At 58.6% G+C, this 21,410-nt stretch overlaps 2 protein-coding genes across 3 annotated transcripts in view; one reads left to right on the forward strand and one right to left on the reverse strand.

Annotated features, from left to right (window-relative positions):
- The window catches only part of DEAF1 (DEAF1 transcription factor), a 33,438-nt gene extending 19,031 nt beyond the window's left edge, over window positions 1-14,407 (forward strand). The window contains exons 11-12 of one of the 2 annotated variants that reach the window (XM_063093702.1): window positions 9,063-9,152; window positions 13,836-14,407. In XM_063093702.1, coding sequence (XP_062949772.1) covers window positions 9,063-9,152; window positions 13,836-13,940 — 195 coding nt within the window. In that variant the 3' untranslated portion in view covers window positions 13,941-14,407. The remainder of the gene's footprint in view (window positions 1-9,062; window positions 9,153-13,835) is intronic. The other variant, XM_063093703.1, reaches the window with a different exon arrangement.
- Window positions 14,408-17,517: 3,110 nt separating this feature from the next.
- DRD4 (dopamine receptor D4) lies at window positions 17,518-20,989 on the reverse strand. The gene is made up of 4 exons (XM_063095989.1): window positions 20,708-20,989; window positions 19,237-19,349; window positions 17,833-18,308; window positions 17,518-17,720 (listed from the first exon to the last, which is right to left on the reverse strand). Exons 1-4 carry the CDS (start codon window positions 20,987-20,989, stop codon window positions 17,518-17,520), a joined length of 1,074 nt encoding a protein of 357 aa, XP_062952059.1.
- Between the last annotated feature and the right edge of the window lie 421 nt (window positions 20,990-21,410).

The raw sequence follows: 21,410 nt of genomic DNA on the forward strand, positions 1-21,410 counted from the left end.
AATTTATGGAAAACAAAAGCTTAAGGGCAAAAAATAGAAAACCCAGGATTTGCTTAATCTGGTGTGGTTACACAACAGATACGGAAATGACTGTCATAAAGGAAGAGGCCCCAAGAAATGGAGGGCAGGGCCGCCATACGGGCCACAGGGGAGCGCCAGGCTGGTCGGGAGGCAGAGGGAGAGAGGGCTAACGTGGGCATAGGCCTCCACTGTGGCTTCTGTGGGAAGGCTCAGGTCTGGCCGGTGTGAGTGTCTTTGGCGGGCTCTGGGTGCAGGGGCCGTCACTGGTTGTCTGCTGTCTGTGTCTGGGGTGATGACAGGTGCATAGTGGCCGGGAGTAAAGGAGGTAGGTGGGTGTGTGAGCTCTGGATGGGTTGGTTTGCACTGAAAGGTGAGCTGGCAGGAGAGGAGTTTTCTCTCTTGAGGAACTGGCTGACCAAAGGAGGGGCTGTCCGTCCAGGGCCAGCCCAGCCCCAGATGTCCTAATGTCAAAACAGAAGTAAAAACAGGCTTGCTCAGCCTAGCTTCCTGCATCTGTCAGTTAGTTTTCACCCAACGTGGAGGATGTCCCGTCACTGTTTGTTACACACTTTTTATGTCGTCGTCTTGCTCTCCTCCTGCAGTGACATGATTTGCCTGCTTGGTGGTCTCCCGCAGGGCAGCTCCAGCTAAAACGACCAGAGCCTCCTGCTGAGGTGTCATGTCCTCGCCCTGGGTGGAGAGCCCTCCTGGCCCCTTTCTCCTGTTTAGTCTGGCACCTCCTGATCCAGTGCACAGGGTGTGGACAGCTGTGTCCATCAGGTCGGCCAGAATGCCTGGTGCTGCTGGGCTGGCTGATGTCCCCACCCTGAAAGGCCGGGCTTTGGATTTTATTTGTAATTTTAGGTATTTCTAAGAAGGAAATGTGGCATGAAATCCCTTTATCCTTAAAATCCCCTGTTTGGTGGAAGAACGCTAAGCCTTTTAGCTAGAGAGGCTCACTCCTCGCACCTCTGAAAGCACCGTCGCATTTCATCATCCTGTGCTTTTGAGAGTGTCTGGAACGCCATGTGCCGTGGCCGGGCTTCCCTTTCTCCCAGGCCGTACATGAGACCTGTTGTTCTAATCACCACCACCCAACAGCCGAGTATGTGACCTGGAGGGAGCCTGGTGAGTGGCCTCCGTCTTCACGCAGCATCCACATGGCGGAGATGCCACTTGTGCGGTGCGGACACACTTAGTGTCATTTTCTTTCTTTTTTTTTGTTGTGGCGTAATCAAACTTTTATAATTTATGAAAAAAATCTAGTTCTAAACAATTGGAAATAGAGATAAATTAATTTCTTACAAGGCAAAAATATTAGGGATTTAAGTAATGCTGAGGCGTTATTGTGTTGTGTGTACCTGTTGAACATCTGGAACTTACTCAGGCTCTTTCTGTCTAAGGCAGTGGCAGAAATGTTCTGCTATTTGTTTCCTTGAGATTTCCTAAATAACCGAGCTCTGACCTTAGGGAAGCCATGCTAGCAGACAGAGCCATGTCCTCTTTGCATAGAGTGGCAGGCAGAGTCCAGCGGACAGACAGTTGCAGGAATCACTGCCGAGGAGCTGCAGGAGAAGAAAGATCAAAGCCTGCTGTTTGCTCAGGCTGGTCTTGGTGCGTCTTGAGACTGTATGGGGTTTCATGAGCATTGCAGTCTAGAGGAGACCATCAGGTTCCTCTTGAGCACTGGAGGCTGATGGTGTGAACTTCAGCCTTGGCCCATCTGGTGTTAGAACAACAGAACCAGCAACCTGCTGGCCACAGGTGGGGCCTCCAGGTGGTGGCTGCTCCCGAGTCAGGCTCGGGGCACTGGGTGTGGTGTCCACCCTCCGGTGCTGCTTGGCTGGTGGACATGGTTAGAGGTGTGGAAGGCACTTGTGGCTGCCCTGCGCTTCGGGGATGCCCAGTTCACAGTCGCGGCACACTTGGTGCTGTGCACCTCTGGCCTTTCCAGCAAAGGTGATGATCGCTCTGACAGTTGTGGCAACATGGTGACCACGGCACCCGGATAGGAGCATAGCTGCTGGGTTCTTGTGAAATGGTGGCTCCTTGGAGAGTCTGCCCTCCAGGGATCTCCTGGGGCATGGACGCATAAGTCCCAAAAGGAGGGGCCTCTGCACACATATCCCTCCAACATGCTGACAGCCATGAGGCAGCCTTGCGGAGTCTGGGGGATGTTGGCGTGACGAGGGGTGCGGCGGGAGGGTGGCTTGTGATGGAGGGCGCGTGCTCTCTTTTCACCTGTTCAAAGCCCTGCTGGCGCTCTGCTGAGAGATGCAGTGTAATATGAGTGTCTGAATGTCGGTAGAATTAACATGAATTCCCACTCCCTGAGCCCTTGCCACTGGAGAACAGCAAGACGTTTTTATGCCGTTATGATGTCATTTGAAGTACAACTTCTGTCTGTGTATAATGTGGGGAGAAAGTCAGAGTTTGAAAAGCAAACACTGCTCACTGTCTTTGAATGGAATGATCCTGTTGGGACCCTTTTCACATCGGGGGTGGAGGAATAAGAGAGAAGGTTGACAGAGCCTCACTTGCAAGCTCCCATGAGAGTCGCACACACCTCGCTGCAGAGGGACAGAGGGCCCGAGACCGCCAGCTTTGACCTGTTACTCATGTTTGGAATTTTTAAAAAATCAAATTTAGTCCAGCTGAAACTATTAACTATTAAGGGAATTTTTGCCAATTCTAATCATGGAAAATTTGCATTCATGTGTATGTAATTAGTTCTGCAGAGATTAAACAAGGCAGAAGAGCAAATGCCCTTGGCCGTCAAGGGTACAGTGTCCAGCAGAAGCCAGCAAAGTGGCCAGAGGGTCTTGGGCCAGCTGCCGCAGCCCCTGGCCTGAGGCCGGCCACTCTGTGCGGGCCTGCCCCCTGATGCTCTGGCCTGTCTGCATTTCCTTGCACTCTTTCCGCCTTTCTCTGGTCTTCACTTCCTGTCTAAGAGTTGAGCGTAGCATAGCACAGAAGTGCACAGGAGGAAGAGGAACGTAGGAGTTCAGACACCTCACGATGTTGCCCACTCCTGGAAAGCCTGGCAGCGGCTCTGTGCTGAGTCTAGATGGGACGTAGGGACCCCAGGGGGCAGACGGATGCCACGCGCCCCACGCTAGAGCTGCAGGTGCCCAAAGTGGCGTGCCGGGAGGGACTCTCCTTGTTCCCATGACATTTCCTTGAAATTCAGGCACAGGGATTTTTTTTTTCTTTTTTTTAAAGATGACTGGTAAGGGGATCGTAACCCTTGCTTGGTGTTGTCAGCACCACGCTCACCCAGTGAGCCAAGGGCCGGCCCCAACACAGCGGTTCTGATAATAAGGGCTTTCCCTTTCTTTTTCTGCAGTGTGAACCTAATGTTCTGTGAGCCAGACTGGCCCAGCCAGACCACGACAGGAGAGTCACCCTGTGCTTTATCAAAGTTGGGTCCCAAAGCCAGGCTGACCTCTAGCAGGGGAGCTAGTGTCATCTCAGGGAACTCTGAGCCAACTGTGGCGTAGTCTGTGCAGCTGCCTGTCCCCAGGTTCCCCCAGGGAGCTCTTTGGAGCACCTGCCCAGGCACTAGGATGGCCCAGAAACGCTGCCCCTGGACTCTACGAAGGGGCCTTTAGCAGGCCGTGCCATTGGGGCTTGTGTGGTGGGAAGGGAGGACTATGGGGCAGGACCTGGGATGGGGAGGAGGCAGTGCCAATCGGGGCAGGTGTGGGCTCTGGAATCTCAAGAGTTCTTAAGGCTGTGCCTTGTCCCTCCTTACCTTGACCAGCCAGACCCGGCCCTCCTATCAGCCTTCAGTCCAGTGGGCTTGTGGGTTTAATCTTCTCTGGTGCTGCCTCAGTGATCTGTTCTACGGTGGTTTCATAGAAACGACAACTCTGGCCCCAGTGCAAAAAGGTGCTGTTAGACTAATCCTTTGATCTACTTATGCATTCGGTTCAGCTTTCAGATAAACCCACTGATACTTTGAGGTTTCCTCTTATTTCAATTGCTTCCTCTAGGGCTTGACCCTCAGAAAACAATGCTGTCTAATTTGCATTTCCCTCGTATTTAGACAAGGCACGTGCTGCTGCCTAAACAGAACTGTCGCAGCTCTGAACCCTGAGGCTGAACACTAACCCTCAGCACTCATGCCTGCAGCTGGGTGGGGCCGGGAGCATGGGGCTCGGGCAGCCAGAATCATCCATGGACATGGACGGTGACGATGCGCAGCCCCTCTCGAGGGAGGCTCTCACAGTGTTCGCAGCACCTGAATCAGCTGTGAGGAAAATGCCCGGAAGATACACGACCCTCCCTGCAGCTCCACACTGGCCTCACCCCGGGGCACTCTGGGGAGTAGCGTCTGTTGTTTCTGCTGCAGCAGCATCACAGCCGGTTATTTCAGCAAGCACAGTGGGGCTTATCAGCAGAGCAAGTATAGACCTGGGGACCCGGTGCATTATTGGCCCATTGAAAACCCACATGGACACTGAGACCCTCTAATCCTTCCTGTTTGCTGTGTGCAGCTTAGCAGGTTTACCAGCCAGAGTCACATCAGTCCTGCCCCTGTGCTGCAGTGCTGGCACCTCCGCGGACAGCATTTAAGGGGCTGCAGACAGCCTGTGGAGGGCCATTGTCATAGCACCGCAGCTCGCCAGACCCACCGGGAGGACGTGAGTGGTCAGAGCAGCCCCTGGAGGCCCATGTTGACTGGACGTCTCCAGACACTTCTGTTTGGGCTTTGGGGTGTTTCTGAGTACCCTGTGGACTGTTTGTCTCTATCTCGTTCATGCATCCCTGCAACTCAGTGAGTGGGGGTGTCACTTGCGTGCACACAGACACCCTTGCGTGCATGCACATGTGCAAACACACATGCACAGACAGGCACACGCAGGTCATAGGCACAGACACAGGCACGCAGAAACACATGCACAGGTACCGACATACATGAGCAGACATGGGCACACACAGACACACATGCACAGATACAGGCACACACATACACACACTTATGGACACCCTAAATGCTCTTAACAGATGGGAAAACTGGGGCTCAAGGTCTCGGGGCCTTGCCTGAGGCCTCACAGCTGTTAGATGCTGGAGCTGGTTTGGCCTGAGCCTCACCCAAAGCTCAGGCTGTGGTGTTTGTTTCGTGACTCTCTGTCCACTTCACCAGACCGCACAAAGAAAGAAAGCATGCTTTCGAAATACCAACGTTGACCAGACTCAGCATGCATTCAACACATTCACGTTCCTGGGAGTTGTCTTCCAGGAGGAGATTCTCTTGGACGCAGATGGTGCCCTGCTTTCCTTTGGGGCCTCTGCTTCCCGTCGTCCTGTGGGGCAGCAGCCCCTGCCCTGTGGCAGGTCACGCAGGGGTGGGTAGAGGCCAGGATGCAGGTTGTGCAGTGACCAGAAGCCTCAGAGGGATTCCAGACAGAAGCAGGGCCACCACACGCACTCCAGAGGACAGAAGGCCAGATGGGCTTCAGGCAGTTCTTGCAGACTGGTGAGTGCTGGGTGGTCCTCCAAGACATCACTCAGCTGTTGCAAAGCATGGAAGTCAGAGACCAGAGGGTCAGATTCCTTTTCAAGACGGTTGGTTTTCTTGGCAGCTGAGCTGCCTCCCACCACAGCCTGGTGCCCACCCGTGCGTGCCTACGTTTTCAAGTCAGACTTTGGTTTATTTGTAGACAGGAAAACAAACATGATATTAAATTTACTCCTTGATAGTGAAAGAATTAAGGGGCATTTTATAGGTGCTTCTGTGGTCTTATTATTCTTGGCTGGTTCTTTCTGGAGCAGCCGCTTTGTTGTTACCTGTATGTAATACACAGTTTGTGTAATTTTAAAACAATAACAATGAGAACAGCGCGTGTGATGCCTCAGGCTCTTCTCCCAGGTGGTTCCAGGCATACAGCTGTTGCATGGCTGTCGTGACGTGTACTATGCTATGTGCTGTGCACGTGGACAGTCCCCTCTGGTTTCTGCTGCCTGCGGGGGTGGCCGGCTTGCAAGCTGGGATCCCAGACAGGGTGTCGGCTGGTGGTCCTCCTGCCCTTGCCCACCTGCTGTCCAGAGACTGAACATGCCAGTGTTCCGAATTGCTCAGCAGCCAGCTGCGTGGGGCCTCACGTCCCTGCTCCTGCGCTGACCCCACGCCCCATGGGGCCAGCATGTGTTCCCTCCACTGAGGTGCTGCCGTGACAGTCTGTCATGTGTCATCTGAGGCCCATCTGTGAAAAACTGCTTTGCTTTAGTCCTGTGATCTTCCGTAGGTTTCTGGAAAGCACAAACAGGCCTGTAGAGGCCTTCCCTGCAGCATAGACATGGCATTTTAGGCTAACCTTCTGCAGTAAACACAAACTCTCCTGGGATGATGAAAGGTGGTTTTTAAAATAAACCTATTTTGGGATAATGTTGGGTTTACAGAAAGTTGCAAAGTCAGTACAGAGGTTCTCCTCTGCCCCTCACGCCAGGGCACAATTGCCACGCCTGAGGAGCCACCACCGGGCCTCCCTGCAAACCCAGACCTCATTGTGGTTTTGTTGTCGGTGTCCTCTTCCTGCTCCAGGACCCTGTCCAGGGCACCGTGTGGCGTCTGAGTGGTGTCTCCCCAGTGCCCTCTGCCAGTGACGGTTGCTCAGCCTCTCCTTGTTTCCCGTGACCTGCAGTTCTGGGGACTGTCCGGGTAGTGTGTCAGATGCTCCAACCTGGGCTGGTATGATGTTCTCTCGTGGTGAGACAGGATGGCAGCTTTTGGGAGGAGGACCGTATCCTACCTCACCACATCCTGGTGGGGTCCCTCACACCCAGATGACATCACAGGTAACCTGGACCTTCCTCACCTGGGTCAAGAGAGTTAGTTTCTGAGTGCATCCATGGTGACGGAGGGTCCTCTTGGACAGGGGAGGATCTAGGTAAAGTTTTGGAAATCTTATGGGAGATTTGTCTCCTGCCCCCCATTTATTTATCCAATGGCTTGTTCGTATCAGGACGGCTCATTTGTGTTCTGTGCTCTGGGCCATGATCCAGCACTGCTGTTTTGTGTGCAGACTGTCACTCTGTCCAGCTGGCTCCCGGGTCCTGCTGACCTTCCCCCAGCCTTGCGCATGTACGTCTGGGCGCTTCCTGACTTCCTGGCATGACAGGACCCTCCAGGCTCGCCTGTATGTTCCCTGCCCCAGCCCTGGAGTCAGCCCTGGGTCCTGCACTGGAGAATGGTCTTAGAGACCAAGATCCACACTGGGTGTGCTCATGACGGTTGGGGCGTTGAGGCCTCTAGGCTCAGGTTATGGATGCTTATGTTCAGACAGATCTATGGCTGCCTCTGTCTGTCTGTATCTAGGCATTAAGTAAACACAAGTTTATGCTAATGTGTCTGACTCTAATTCAGTACCACAGGCCCCTTCTGGCCTTCCTAAAAGGTTATCTTTAATTAAAAAAATAATTTTTCCAAGAGTACACTGAGATTTGCCATCACATATTGTACACAAGTACTGATAGTCAGCTCTGTACCCCACAAATATTTATAATCAATTATGTTTCAATGAACAAAATAATATATATGTGAATACAGGAGTAAATGTGGATGTAAATGTGGAAAGAAGGGCTCACTGAGGACAGCCCAGTGGTGGCGTGCTTGCTGCAGCAGGAGGGCCCGAGCCACGAGGTCCTGCGTCTTGCCGTGCCTTCCTCGTGGCCAGCTGTCCGTGCACTTCAGGGGCGCAGATCGAATGCTTGCTGCATTCCAGAACTGGGCCGGGAGCGCGGATAGTGGAGGTCCTTTCTGGGGAGTGTGGTCTGCAGGGACTGTCAGGGGTGGGGCCGCTCCCCAGGATGGTGACTTGGCTCATGAGGCGAGTGGGCTCGGCGTGTTCAGCTGCCGTTCCCACTGCGGCCTCTAGTCTGCAGGGCTGGGGCTGGGGCCATCCAGAAGGTCCAACTGGGCTGGACTGGGGTCTGGCTGAGCTGAGTCCCACCAGGCAGGGCCATGCGAGGAGCCGCTTGCTGCACGACCTTGTCTACTCTGGACAGGGTGAGAGCTGCAAAGTCTTTGCTGTCCCTGGAGGAGATTCTCTGCGTGGTACTTTTTTTTTTTTAATGTTAGTCGTAGTAAAGACGGCATTCTGCAAGGAAGCGAGTTGGAATTCAGAACAGAGACCTGGAGGTAGTTTGCTGTGTTTTGCACATACAAGAAAAACAGTGTTGAAGTTGGGATTAAATAGTATTATAAACAGGAGTGTTTGACGCATTTTGTGTGCTGGTCACAGCAGACTCTGCCCACTGTGCTGCTAGCAGAACCCCCCATACCCCGTGGTCCGTGAAGGGGATGTTCTTGGCGGCACGGGGGTCATGGGCTCTGAGGCCCCCCAGCCTGCTGCAGCCCTGTCTGGACCTGGTGATCATCTCCACCTCGGGGATGTTTATGGACAGTGGAGCTCACGATCGTCAAACACCTTAATTACTCATGCCACAAAAACTAATCACTGACAAGTTTATCTATGTGCAGTACCTCAGTTGTTTAAAAAGAAAAACCAATAACGCAGTTTAAGGGAGAAGTACACAAAATGACTGGTGTGTCGTATCACTTCAATAGACCACATAAACTAGCTCAGAAAGGTGGGTACGAGTGTAGGATGGGGGGCCGCAGGGGCAGTTACGGACTCGCTGACCATCACTGCGCCGTGGCTCCGGGTGGCACAGCTGAGCCTGCTCTGACCGGCCTGCGTGCCCCAGGTCTGGAAGGCCAGCGTTACCGAGTACTGAGGATCACGTCACTCCTAAGTTTGGTTTTCTGAACTGACTCAGCTGAGATGAAATTCTGTGGAGTCTGGAGTGTAGGACAGACCACATTGAGACCAGGGGGAGGAGCTGGTTCTGGATGTGACGGGGACACATGTTCTGGGCCGTGCTGGGGATGTGGGGAGTAAGCTTTAGTATCCAGTGGGAGACCGCTGTATCCCATGTGCACCTGCATTTCTCTGTCCCCTCGAGTCTCAGGGTGGCTGTTTCTCGGAGTTGGCACCTTCTGTGCCACTGACCAGTGTCTTGTGTCCCTCTTGCAGCAGTCCTGCATCAACTGCGGCCGGGAGGCCATGAGCGAGTGCACAGGCTGCCACAAGGTCAACTACTGCTCCACGTTCTGCCAGCGCAAGGTAGCATCCCTCAGCTGTGGGTCCCCGGGTGCCCTCTGCCATCCCCTCCCTGCTGCCGGGTGTGCTCCGCCCCTGGGCTGTGCAGAAGCTGAGGCCTCCTTCCCCCACGTTCCTCGCTCCCCCATTCATCCTGCTCCTCCAGGGGGTCGGGGCAGGGGTGGCCTCCTCATGTCGCAAGCTCCGTGCCGGCTCCTTTAGGACACTGAAGAAGTCACACGTGCGTGTGTGTGTGTGTGTGTGTGTGTGTGTGTGTGTGCCGTGGCCAGGTCATGCTCCTGTGTGAGGCCCCGTGGGCAGCAGCTGGGTGTTCTGAGGGGACGGTGACCTTTGACCTTGCCACAGTCAGTGTGTCCCAGCCAGGACTCCTCATCACAGAGCTTTGGGAGAGGACTGTTTTCAGTTTCTGTTTCCATTTTTCAGCCACTGGTTCTGAGGAAATGAAAGAGAGTGTCTTCTAGACCAGCAGATGCTGCTTGAGGTTTCCACAACTTTTTCTACCCTCACTCAGGGTACTTTGGACACTTAGTTGTCTTATTACTTTTAGTTAACAAGGACAAATCTTCCTGTGAAGCTGTCAGTCCCCAGTATCCTAGGGAGCATCCCGAGGCGGTGTCCCTGTGAGGTGCCCGTCCTGGGCTGCGGGGGCCACTCACCCCAGGGATTGCTCTTGACGTGCTGTTTCTGTCCCTCAGCATCCTGGATCGGGTGACTCTTTCTGCAGGATGCTAGACATCTTTCCCCACCAGTTACTTTTAGAGCTGTAAGAACAGCATGTCCTGAGAGCAGAGGCCGTGTCTGTCAGTCCTGTGTGTCTGTGCTGAGGGAAGTCTTCATGTGGCAGACACTGGACCGACTTCTGTGGACTGGGGCTTGCAGGAGGGATTTCAGACCTTGGTCTTGTGACTTATCCACAGACACCCATAGCAGTGTCTCCTGTTATTTACATAGTATTTTTCCAAAGGACACATGTTTTAAAAGATAACGACTTACCCTATCCTTTTTTCATCCAGCGTGCTCTTTGCTTTGAGAGGTCTGGTGTCACAGAGGGCGGGAGGCAGGGATCCCTCGGCAGCCTGTCTGAGAGCGGCGGACGGCTGCTGAGTCGTGGCCGCGGATCGATTCGGCCCCTCCCTCAGCTTCCTCCCCATGCAAGTTCTAACCACTAGACAGGAAACCTGAAGGGCGACTTCTCAGGGACAGTCTGTTCCTTGGTGGCCAGGAGTGTGGTCGGTCTGCTGTGGCAGTGCTGACAGTGGGACTCATGTCCCGCCATGTTATTGTCTCTACTGTGTGCATATTTGAAGCTCTCCACACTGTCTTGGGAGGATGAATAAGAAGGCAAGTCTGGCCATGAACAGGCCCTGGCTTCCTCTACAGGGCTCAGCTGTAGCTGGGGATAGACCTCCCCCGGGCAGGGGGCTTGTGCCTTGGTGGCATTCTGAAGCACTGCTCCATTCTTAACAGAAGTCCTTACGAGAAGTCCACGTGTCTGAAGGAGATGGGGTGGGCGGTCATGAAGGCCCAGTCTATGTGGGGTGTGGGTGCATGCCCCACCAGGGTCTGCACACGCCTCAGAGAGGGTCTCACAGAGACACGGGGAGGAGACAAGACAACGAGGAAAAGAAATGTCCTCACGCTACAGGGCCCCCGGCACTGTCCTGTCCCCGCAAGTGCATCCTGGAGAAGCAAGACCACGTTCCCCGAAGCTCCAGCTCCTCCCCAGGGTACTCGAGACTGAGGAAATAGAAGCAGAAATGTGTTTTTCCCCAGAAGTTTCATTAACAAGCTTTTGCCCTGAGAAAAGAGCATCCGGGGTTGTTTCTCTCCACTTTGGGACGCTGCGACATGTGCCGAGGGCTGCTGGACGAAGAGCTGAAAGCGTGTACTCCCCAGGGAGGCGAGCTGCCGTGGGCTGGCTGTCGATCTGGAGGCGGGCACTGGAGCGTGAACCTTCACAGGAAGGGTCCGTGGGCTTGTGTCTTGGTAGAGTCCTTTCAGCCCGGGAGCGTCTCTTCTGAACGTGATCTACGGGCTCGCACCTCACTTAGGGCTCAGGCAGGGTAACCGCCAGGTATAATCTCGTTGGCAAAGACTCTGTTTCTTACGTTGATCGTGTGAAGTTTGTCTGCTGACGTGCAGTGTGGATGAAGACGAACACTCTAGTTCTGTTTAAATTGACATAAAGTCAGGTTCAAAACTGTGTTTCTCATATTGCAGTAGAATGAGCACTAGACAGGTCTAAAAAGACAGCCCAGGCTGCGCAGGGTGAACGGTAAGTGCTGACCTACGTCTTGTGGTCCCGTCCGACATCCCTAACCATCCTCTGTGCTACTGAAAGCCCTGGGAAAGGCAGTTGACACCACTGACCTCACAGGTCGCACACAGCTCTGACCTGTTTCTGCTTCTGACTTGCACAGAGCATGTTTTCTTTCCAAGCCCATGTGAGGAGGGTGTGTGTGCACTTTACATCTTTGTTGAGGTATGATTTTTGGTAAACTTACAGTGTCGTGCAGACATCACGATTCAGTTTTAGAATTTTCCGTCACCCCAAAAAATTCCTGTGCCCCTTTACAGTAACTCCCATCCCCCACCCCAAGCCTCTGGCCACCACGCATCTGCTTGCTGTCTCCTAGATTTGCCTTTTCTGGACTTTTCACGTATCATGAACTTCCAGGACATGGTCTCTCGTGGCTGGCGGCTTTCACTTGCCACATGTTCAAGGTCCCTCCACATTGCGGCATGTATCAGAGCTTCATTCCTCTTCATGGCTGTCAAGGTTCCTCTGTGCGATGGACCCGGTGTGTTTACCCATTCGTCAGCTGATGGACATCTGCTCCCAGGACTGCCTGGGCCGCGTCTACTTTCCCACCGTGGCGCCAGGTCTTTCTCCTAACCTTTAGCTATGGAAAATTCGAAAGTGCACAGAACTAAGATAGTCTGAGAAAGTCCCCGCCCCTCGTCCAGGGCTGGCTGTGTTCAGCACCCGCCCTGGTTCACTCTCTTGTGACTTTGGGTTGAGGCTATTTTAAAGCAAGCCCCAGATGTCATGCTTTTCACCTATGAGTCCTGTGGCATTTTAAGTCAGATTTGGACCGTTTCTCCCCTGGAGTTCTTAGTCACTGTTTTTAAATGTGTGATACTGGGTTTTGTCATGGCTGTTTCTGGTGTTTTCACTGTTAGTTTTCTATGAATTTAGCTAGTTTCCTTCCATTTTTCAAAAACTAAAAGACTAATTTTTAATTCTGGTTTTTCAGTTAATGATGATGTAAGCATTTTTATAAAACTCAGAATTTAAGATTGTAAAAGTTGGGCTGGCCAGTTGGCTCAGTTGTTTAGAGCACGCCTTGTAACACCAAAGTCGAGGGTGCAGACCCCCAGACCGCCCGGCACCCGAACAAAGAAAGACTGTGAAAGTCGACCTCAGGCATTTGCCGTTTTGCTCAAAGAACTTGACAGAAGCTTCTCTCTTGCTGAGTTGGTCCTGGCTTGGCCTTCTCCCTCCGTCTGTGAGAACCCCCTGCAGGGGCGCACTCGTGTCCGGGGAGAGGCGTCCAGAGCAGCAGCTGAGTGGGGGCAGCTCCTGCCAGAGTCTGGGCAGAGGCTGCGACTGGTCACCCATGGGCCGAGCACAGCCCAGCGTGGAGGCTGTGGAGGTGACGGGAGGGCGGCACCTGCACTTGACCCTCACCCCATCGGCAGTTTGCTGATGCGCACTTCAGAACTGTAGAGTTATAGTCTGTCTTCAGATTAAAATTTTATTCTTTTGATATAATTATGATTTCAATTTTTCATTTTTATTAGAAAAATAAGGCATGCTTGTCACAGAAGATTTAGGAAGGAAAACCTAGGACAGCTTGACGATTATCAGCTGGAGTTCTGTCATCCAGGGAATAAGCCATTACCGTTTGGACATATCTGTTCCTGTTCCTTTGTGTGTGTGTGCACATATGTGTTATATCATCTTTACCAAACCCCATGTGTACAGGGTTACATCTAACAGTGACGTCATCCTGTATTCCTACCCCATTCAGCCTCCTCCAGAGCCCTGTTTTGTGCCAGGAGGTGGCTCAGCCTCACGTGGAGTCAGGCCCACCCTGGTGTTGGCCCCGTGTTCTCCTCTGTAAAGCCAGCGGCAGCAGCTGCCCTCACACTGGGGTGTGGAGGGTGGGGACAGGGCTGGAGTCTCCCTCTTGCGCCACAGCCACCAAGCCCCCGCACAGACACGGGCTGCATCCAGTTTTGCTTTCTCATCTTTGCAGTCACAATAACACTGAGGACACCAAAATTGTATGCAAATGTTTTTCTGCATGTGTGATTATTACTTTTTTAAAATTCCTAACAGCAAAACAACTGCGTCAGGTAGTACAAACATATTCTGGAGTCTGTTTTTATGCTCATGCTGGTTTGTCCTCTGCTTTTTGATTTAATCCCTTAACCCTGAATGTCGGGGGGCCGGAGGCAGTGTGTGCTGGATTAGGAGCAGAAACCACCAGGAGGCGGGAACACTCTTGCAGCACCCACCACTTGCAGCTCACACAGGGCTGCAGCCTCGTGGGGTGCAGGACCCCAGGGACTGCCTTGGGGATCCCACCCAGGCCCTGCTGTGGGTGCTCCTTGCTGTGTAATGAGGTGGCAGCATCCCTGCCAGCCCTCCTGCTAACACGGGTGTGTCTTTCATTTCAGGATTGGAAAGACCACCAGCACATGTGTGGCCAGTCAGCAGCTGTCACCGTCCAGGCGGACGAAGTGCACGTTGCTGACAGCGTGATAGAGAAAGTCACTGTGTGAGGGGCCGCGCCGGCCACAGTGGGAGCCAGGCCTCTGCACTGCCCTGAGGCTGTTGCAGGTCGAAGACCCCCTTGGACACTTTGTGGGGGGACATGGAGGAGAAGTGGCATTGCGGGAAGGTGGAGAGACTTGCCGGCTACATTACTAACAAACTCCTGAACTGTGCCCTTGGACATGGACTCCTCCCCCCTGGAAACCCAGAGCAAGGCTAGTGGCCTCGTAAGGACGGGCCGCCCTGCAGCGGCCAGGGAGATGCCGGCCAGAGAGACGCCAGCCGGGGCCGCCCGCCCTCTCGGTGCTCTTTTCTATCCCTTGGATCATGAGCATCCAGTCTTGCCCACAGGTGCGCCCTGTGCAGTGACACATGTACATACGTGTTATGTCTGACGCCTGTACATACATGTCGTGTCTGTCAGTAAAGTTGTAAATAGTCTCTCTGTCCGCACCTGGATGGCAATTCCAGCTTCAACATCCCAAAGCGCCCAAGTGGTTCTCAGACAAGTCTTCGCGGGGCATTCTGTTTTATCCTCATGGTGCAGGCAGGAGGGCTTTCTGCCATGCCAGGAGCTGCAGCTGCCCCAGGCGTGAGAGCCTCAGGGCATCTGCTGCTGCCATTTCTGGCCAGCATGTGATGAGAGCCTATTTGTAACCCCAAAAGGAACAGTTCTCAGGAGAACTTTGAGGCACTCAGAGGTGAGGCTAGGCCTCCGCAGCCCCTTCCGACGTTCTCTGCTGAGCTCACAGGCCCTTCCTGTGCCCAGACTGTCCCCAGTGAGTGGGCTGGGAGGCCCCAGAGGCAGCTCATCTTGTGCTCGGGTGGCCGGTACCCAGGGCTTCCACAAGGCAGAGTCCGCATGGTCTCTTCATTTCTGTCCACTCAGTCCTTTCTCATTGCCTGGGCCCTGCCGGCTGCTGTCCCCCAGGAGTAGGATGGAGGAGGGTCAGTGTGTTCCTGCTGTCAGGAGGTTCAGAGGCTCCTCTGCACCAGGGGGAGAAGGCGCAGGTTCAGCGATGTCGGACACAGGCGGGACACGCCGTGGGCGCTGGAGTGAGCTTGGCAGCGCCCGCCAAGTGTCAGGACGAATTTACAAACTTTAAGTGATTCAGACGCTCGCTCCTAAAGCACTGTTTCTGTGAGGTGAGAGTGTCTGCCAAGTTCACACCACTGGGTGTGAGAAAATTCCCCTCGCCCTGCACCCTCTCCTGCTCCAGAAGGCAGACGAGCTTCAGGGGCGACCAAAATCCCTGATGGGAAGAGGGCGTGAGCTGGGGAGCCCAGGAGGTGCCCCCGGTTCTGTGGGGACCTGGTTTATTTCTGCCCAAGTCCCACTGTGCCTCAGCTGGTTTGAACTGGCTCTCTTTTACTTAGTTCAACAAGGATTTGTAAAGTCCCTGCCCTCCCAGGGCCACACCGTCCTGCTGGCATTTCACAAACGCCTGTTTCATCTTCCCGTCTGGCTGGTGAGCCTGATGATGCTGGTGCCGCTTCACAGAAAAACAGAGGCCAGAGAAGACCACGTACCTGCTAGACGCTGTCCCTCACCATGCATCGTCCTTCCTCTGAGACAGGGTGCACATGGCGGTGGCAGAGGAGGCTTCTGCTTCTGTGGGGACTTGCTCAGTGCTCAGCCCTATCCAGACAGCTGGGCCATGGAGAGGACTCGGTGAGGTTCCTGGGGCACTGTTCTGGCTGCAGCAGGGCTGGGCCTGCCGCCCTGGGATCTGCCAGCATAAAGGTGGCAGGAAAGTAAGGACCAAAGGGGGGCTGGCAAAGGGACCTGCACCTCAAAGAGAATTGCCCAGCCCTGAAAATGCCAAGGTTGCTGCTGATGGCAGTACAGCCTGCAGGGAGAGGCCAGAGTGCCCACGCCGTAGCGAGAGTCACCATGACCACCCCAACCCAAGAGCAGTGGACACCATCCGGCCTCCCAGGACCAAGCTCTGCAGGAATGGGGTGGGGGTGTTTCTTGGAATTGTGGGGACAACTTACTTTTCTCCTCTTCTTTAAAATGAAGCCTGAGGACTGCAGGTTTGCTTGGGTCATTTCCAGATGGCGGGACTCATGGGCCCCAAGGGTTTGTGGCAGTCTCCGGAGCCCCCCAGTGTGAGTCCCATCTCCAAGGGCTTGTGCGGCTCATCTGGGTCTGTGGAGCTTTTCCACGGTGCTCAGCAAGGGCCCGGCACATTTGGGGTGCCTCCAGTCACCCAGGGCAAAGCTCAGGGGAGCCCCTACTCCAACTCTCATAGGGTGTCAGACCCTGTGTGGGCCTGGGGACTTGTGTCCCTTGTCCAGTCCCAGTCCAGTGGGAAGACAGACAGGAACCCACTATGACTCGGGTGGTTCCCTGTGGGTAAGACTCTCCTTGAGGAGGTGACAGGGCTCAGGCTGGTCCCGGGAGGTGGTCAGGGGAGGCTTCCTGTAGGAGGTGGTGGCTGAGGCCATGAGGAGGAGGGCATGAGCACCCAGACAGGGGAGGGGTAACAGCAGCTTGGTGGCGCTGGGGGCAGCCCCCTTTCTGCATGGAATAACCATAGAACTCACAGCCTATCATTCCTCTGTGCAGAAGAGGGCTTGGCACCTTGCGCAGCTGACACAGGAAAGCTCTTGCCAGCAGGACTGTAGGGCGCAAGGCCCTGCATTTCTCCTGTGACCTGGCGCTGCTGTCCAGGGTGCTATCCTGGGATGGAGGGGCTCAAGAGACGCCCCCTCCTCTCCCAAGGTCAGGGGGCTGTGCTGGGGTTGGGCAGCTGAGCAGCCCCAGCACAGGGGCAGCTTGGGTCACTCTGTCTGGCTTTGGACCTGGGCACCTCCTTCCTGCTCCCAACCCCTGGGCCTGGCCACTCGGGCAAACCTGGCCAGAGGTTGGCTAAGCGCCCTGTGGACCTGAGCTCCCTTAGGGAGCTGCCTTCTGCCCCACCTACCGCCCGAGCCCTTCCCCAAGGGGCTTTGGGTGTCTTCTGGCCAGGGGCTGGCAGTAAGCTGTTCTCTGACCCCAAGCCAGCTTCCAAGATGGTGGTGGTGGGGTGCTCAGCTGGGTTTTGCAGGGACAGCACAGCCTGGACGGGCAGGAGCTGGCCTGGCCGCTGACTGGCCCACATGGTTGTCTTCCCATTGGGGCCTGGGCAGCCCCAGGAAACTGCCCCCACGCCCACCTCCAGGGCAAGCGAGTCTCCTCTCCCTGCAGGACAGTCGTCCACACTCTTGCTTCCTGGGGAGGAGACACTGAGCCCAGGGCTGCTGTGGTTCTGGACGCTCCCTGGACGGAGCTGATGAGACCTCCGCAGAGCTTCTCCCGCTCGCCCTGCTCCGGCAGCCGGCAGCCGGCCTGGAGGGGTCTGCTGTCTGGGTTCCTCAGAGGGAAGGCAGGGGTTAAGCGGCTGGAGGGGCATCCGTGGGGGTCCTGGGCTCCCTCCTGGGCAGAAGCCCCTCCTCTCCCCCCCCCACCCCAGCACCCTTCACAGCGGGCGTTGAGAAAGGAATTTGCTTAATTACACGCGTGCGAGGAACCGAAGCCGCCGCCTCCCCTGGCTGGGGTCCCCTCGCTCCGAGGCAGGCGGCAGGCGGCCCCCGGCCGGGTCAGCAGCAGGGGCGCAGGGCCTTGCGGAAGACGCTGCGGAACTCGGCGTTGAAGACCGTGTAGATGACGGGGTTGAGGGCGCTGTTGACGTAGCCCAGCCAGGTGACGGCGCTGACCAGCCGCGCGGGCACGAAGCAGGCGGGACACAGCGCCCGCGTGATGTGCACCACGAAGAAGGGCGTCCAGCACACCAGGAAGGCCCCTGCGGGCGCGGGCGCGGGCGCCGTGAGCCGAGCCGGGCCGCCCCGCGAGGCCCCAGCCCTGCCCGCGGGGAGCCCCCGCCCGCCCGCGTCCGCGCGGGGACAGGGACGCACCGACCACCACCGGCAGGACCCTCATGGCCTTGCGCTCACGGCCGGTGATCTTGGCGCGCCTCCTCCTGCGGGCCTGCGGCGGGGCCGGGGGCTGGACGGCGTCGGGGGGCGGCGGGGCCGGGGGCTGGACGGCGTCGGGGGGCGGCGGGCCGGGGCCGCTGGGCCGACGGGGCGCCGGGCCGTGCAGCTTGGCGCGCCGGGCCGTCTCCCAGCGCCGCAGGCCGCGGAACGTGGCCCAGTAGAGCAGCAGCATGAGCGGGCAGGGCAGGAAGAAGGAGCACACGGACGAGTAGACCACGTAGTCGCGGTCCTCCAGGCGGCACACGGCCGGGTCGCGGCCGCGCACGTCGTTGAGGCCGCACAGCACCGGCGCCGCCACCGCCGCCGACAGCAGCCACGTGGCGCCGATGAGCAGCAGCTGGCGATGGCCCCCGCCCTGGCGGTTGTAGCGCAGCGGCACGGCCACGGCCACGAACCTGCGGGGACGCGGGGGGCGGTGACGGGGGCGCGGGGGACGGTGACGGGGGCGCGGGGGCGGTGAAGGCGGGCGCGGGGGACGGTGACGGGGGCGCGGGGGACGGTGACGGGGGCGCGGGGGACGGTGACGGGGGGCGCGGGGGGCGGTGAAGGCGGGCGCGGGGGACGGTGACGGGGGGCGCGGGGGGCGGCGACGGGGGGCGCGGGGGCGGTGACGGGGGCGCGGGGGGCGGTGACGGGGGCGCGGGGGACGGTGACGGGGGGCGCGGGGGGCGGTGAAGGCGGGCGCGGGGGACGGTGACGGGGGGCGCGGGGGGCGGTGAAGGCGGGCGCGGGGGGCGGTGACGGGGGCGCGGGGGACGGTGACGGGGGCGCGGGGGCGGTGAAGGCGGGCGCGGGGGCGGTGAAGGCGGGCGCGGGGGGCGGTGACGGGGGGCGCGGGGGGCGGTGACGGGGGGCGCGGGGGCGGTGAAGGCGGGCGCGGGGGCGGTGAAGGCGGGCGCGGGGGGCGGTGACGGGGGGCGCGGGGGGCGGTGACGGGGGCGCGGGGGACGGTGACGGGGGCGCGGGGGACGGTGACGGGGGGCGCGGGGGCGGTGAAGGCGGGCGCGGGGGGCGGTGACGGGGGGCGCGGGGGCGGTGAAGGCGGGCGCGGGGGGCGGTGACGGGGGGCGCGGGGGGCGGTGACGGGGGCGCGGGGGGCGGTGAAGGCGGGCGCGGGGGACGGTGACGGGGGCGCGGGGGACGGTGGCGGGGACGCGGGGGGCGGTGACGGGGGCGCGGGGGGCGGTGACGGGGGGCGCGGGAGACGGTGACGGGGGCGCGGGGGACGGTGACGGGGGCGCGGGGGACGGTGGCGGGGACGCGGGGGGCGGTGACGGCGGGCGCGGGGGACGGTGAGAGCGGCCGCGGTCGCGCGGGGCCCACCTGTCCACGCTGATGGCGCACAGGTTGAAGATGGAGGCGGTGCACAGCATGACGTCCATGGCCATGAGCGCGTCGCAGAGGCCGGGGCTCAGCAGCCACACGCCGCCCTGGACCTGGGTGCCACCCCGAGGGAGAGACACAAGACCCGCTGAGGTTCCCCCAGCCCTCGCGGCCACCGGCGTCTGGCTTTCTGACCCCACGTTCTCGGGACGGGGCTGAGTGTCAGCGGGGAATGGAGTCGGACGTGAGCCAGAGGCAGCTGGGCGCGCCCTGCCCCGACCCACCGTCCCGCTGTCCTCAGCCCCAGGGGTGTGTGGGGGGAGGTCCGATGTCATCAGATTCCGGGGAACCCCAGCCCCAAGGCTGAGGTGGCCTGTCTCGTTAAACTCTGTCACTGTCGCAGGACTTTGGACAAGTTGCACTTCACTTGCTTCCTCATCTGTGCGATGAGGTGGTGAAGTATCCACATCATAACTGTCCTGAGGACGCGTGAGTTTTAAAGCTATAAAGGCCTCGGCACGGTGCTCCCGTAGGGTCCCGCATGGGGGTGTCCCTTCTCAAGGACAAAGGAGCAGACAGCCACCCGCACTGTAAATCCCTTCCCGCTGATCGGGACGATTAGGAGCTTAAGAGTCATCACTGTGACGTCTGCCTGCGGCTGGGGAGGACCGGAGGCCACGCGCGTCCTTGCGCGGCTGACCTCTGCCCCTCCCGGCCAGGACTCACCGTGTTTACCTTAGAAACCCTTCCCCCACCGTCCGGGACACAACGGTGTCTCCAGCCCAGCCCTAAGCCGCTTTTCTCTGGCCAAACCTCGGAGCAGTGAGGTTGACCCACTCAGGGCCAGACCGGGTCTGGGTGGAGGTTCCAGGGCCCGGGGCTCTCTGCGGGGACTCTGGCCCCCGCCCCGCCGCGCCCCTCCGCTGTCCCGCCCAGGCGTCCCGTCCCTCCACCCGCGCTTCCTGCGCGCAGCTCCCGGCGGCTGAGCGGCTGCAGCTGCCGGCCCCTTCCGTGGGGTGCGCTGCCCTGTGGACCGGCGTGTGCATGGTCGCGCGTGGCTGTGGCCGCTGCAGTGATGCGCGTGTCTGTGCCCCGGGGGTAGCCAGGGGCTGAGCCTACATCTGCCTGTCTGTCCAGCTGGCTCCTCTGAGGGGTGGCATCTAGCTGGGGACTGGCTGGGCTGGGCTGGGCTGGCAAAGTCGCCTGTTCCTGAGATCCCTGGCTCTAAGGACAGAGGCATCTCTTGGGCAGTAGATGTCAAAACAGCCGGAGAGGGGGAGGGGAGGAGGGAAAGAGCGGGAGGGGGAGGATGTGAGGTGGCGGGAGAGAGCCGGGCCGAGGGGAGCAGCGCGGGGCCCCTGCACGCGCCCGGGCTGGAGGCTTGGAGAAGGGTCGTCGGCGGGGACGGGGACGGGGCCCGGGGACGAAGGAGCAGGTGAGGGGTGCGCGTGCGGTCCGGACGCGGGCTCACCTCGGAGTAGACGAACAGCGGGAGCACGAGCAGGGCGAGCAGGAGGTCGGCGGCCGCCAGGCTCACGATGAAGTAGTTGGTGGGCGTCTGCAGGGCGCGCTCCGAGGCCACGCTCACGCACACGAGCGAGTTCCCCGCGAGCACCGCTCCGATGAGCAGCACGCCCCCCACCAGCGCCGCCGCGCCCGGCCCCGACAGCCCCGCAGCCGGCCCCGGGTCCGCCGCGCCCGGCCCGCGCCCAGCCAGCAGCCCGCCCGCGTCCGCGGCACTGCGGTTCCCCATGGCGCACCGGCCCCACGGGCCCCGGCCGGCGCCGAGCACCGCGGACAGCGCCGGCCGCGCGCCCCACAGCCCCCAGCGCCGGCAGCCCCGCCCCCAGGCCCGCAGACACGCCCCCAACCCAACAGCCCCGCCCGAAACCCCGCCCACAGCCCCGCAGCCCCGCCCCTAGACCTGCAGCCCCGCCCACAGGCCCGCAGACACGCCCCTACCCAACAGCCCCGCCCGCAGCCCCGCCCCCAGGTCCGCAGCCCCGCCCCTAGACCGGCAGCCCCGCCCCGCAGACCCGGCAGCCCCTCCCCCAGCTCCCCTCTCCCCCACCAGTCTTGGACTTTTGAGCTCGGCCCAGACAGATGGGAATTAAGCTCCGTGACTGTCATCGCTCCGCGCGGCGCAGGGTCGGGGGGCACGCGCGGGTCAGCAC

Source organism: Cynocephalus volans, chromosome 4 (genome assembly GCF_027409185.1).
Source record: "Cynocephalus volans isolate mCynVol1 chromosome 4, mCynVol1.pri, whole genome shotgun sequence".
Lineage (NCBI taxonomy): Eukaryota > Metazoa > Chordata > Mammalia > Dermoptera > Cynocephalidae > Cynocephalus > Cynocephalus volans.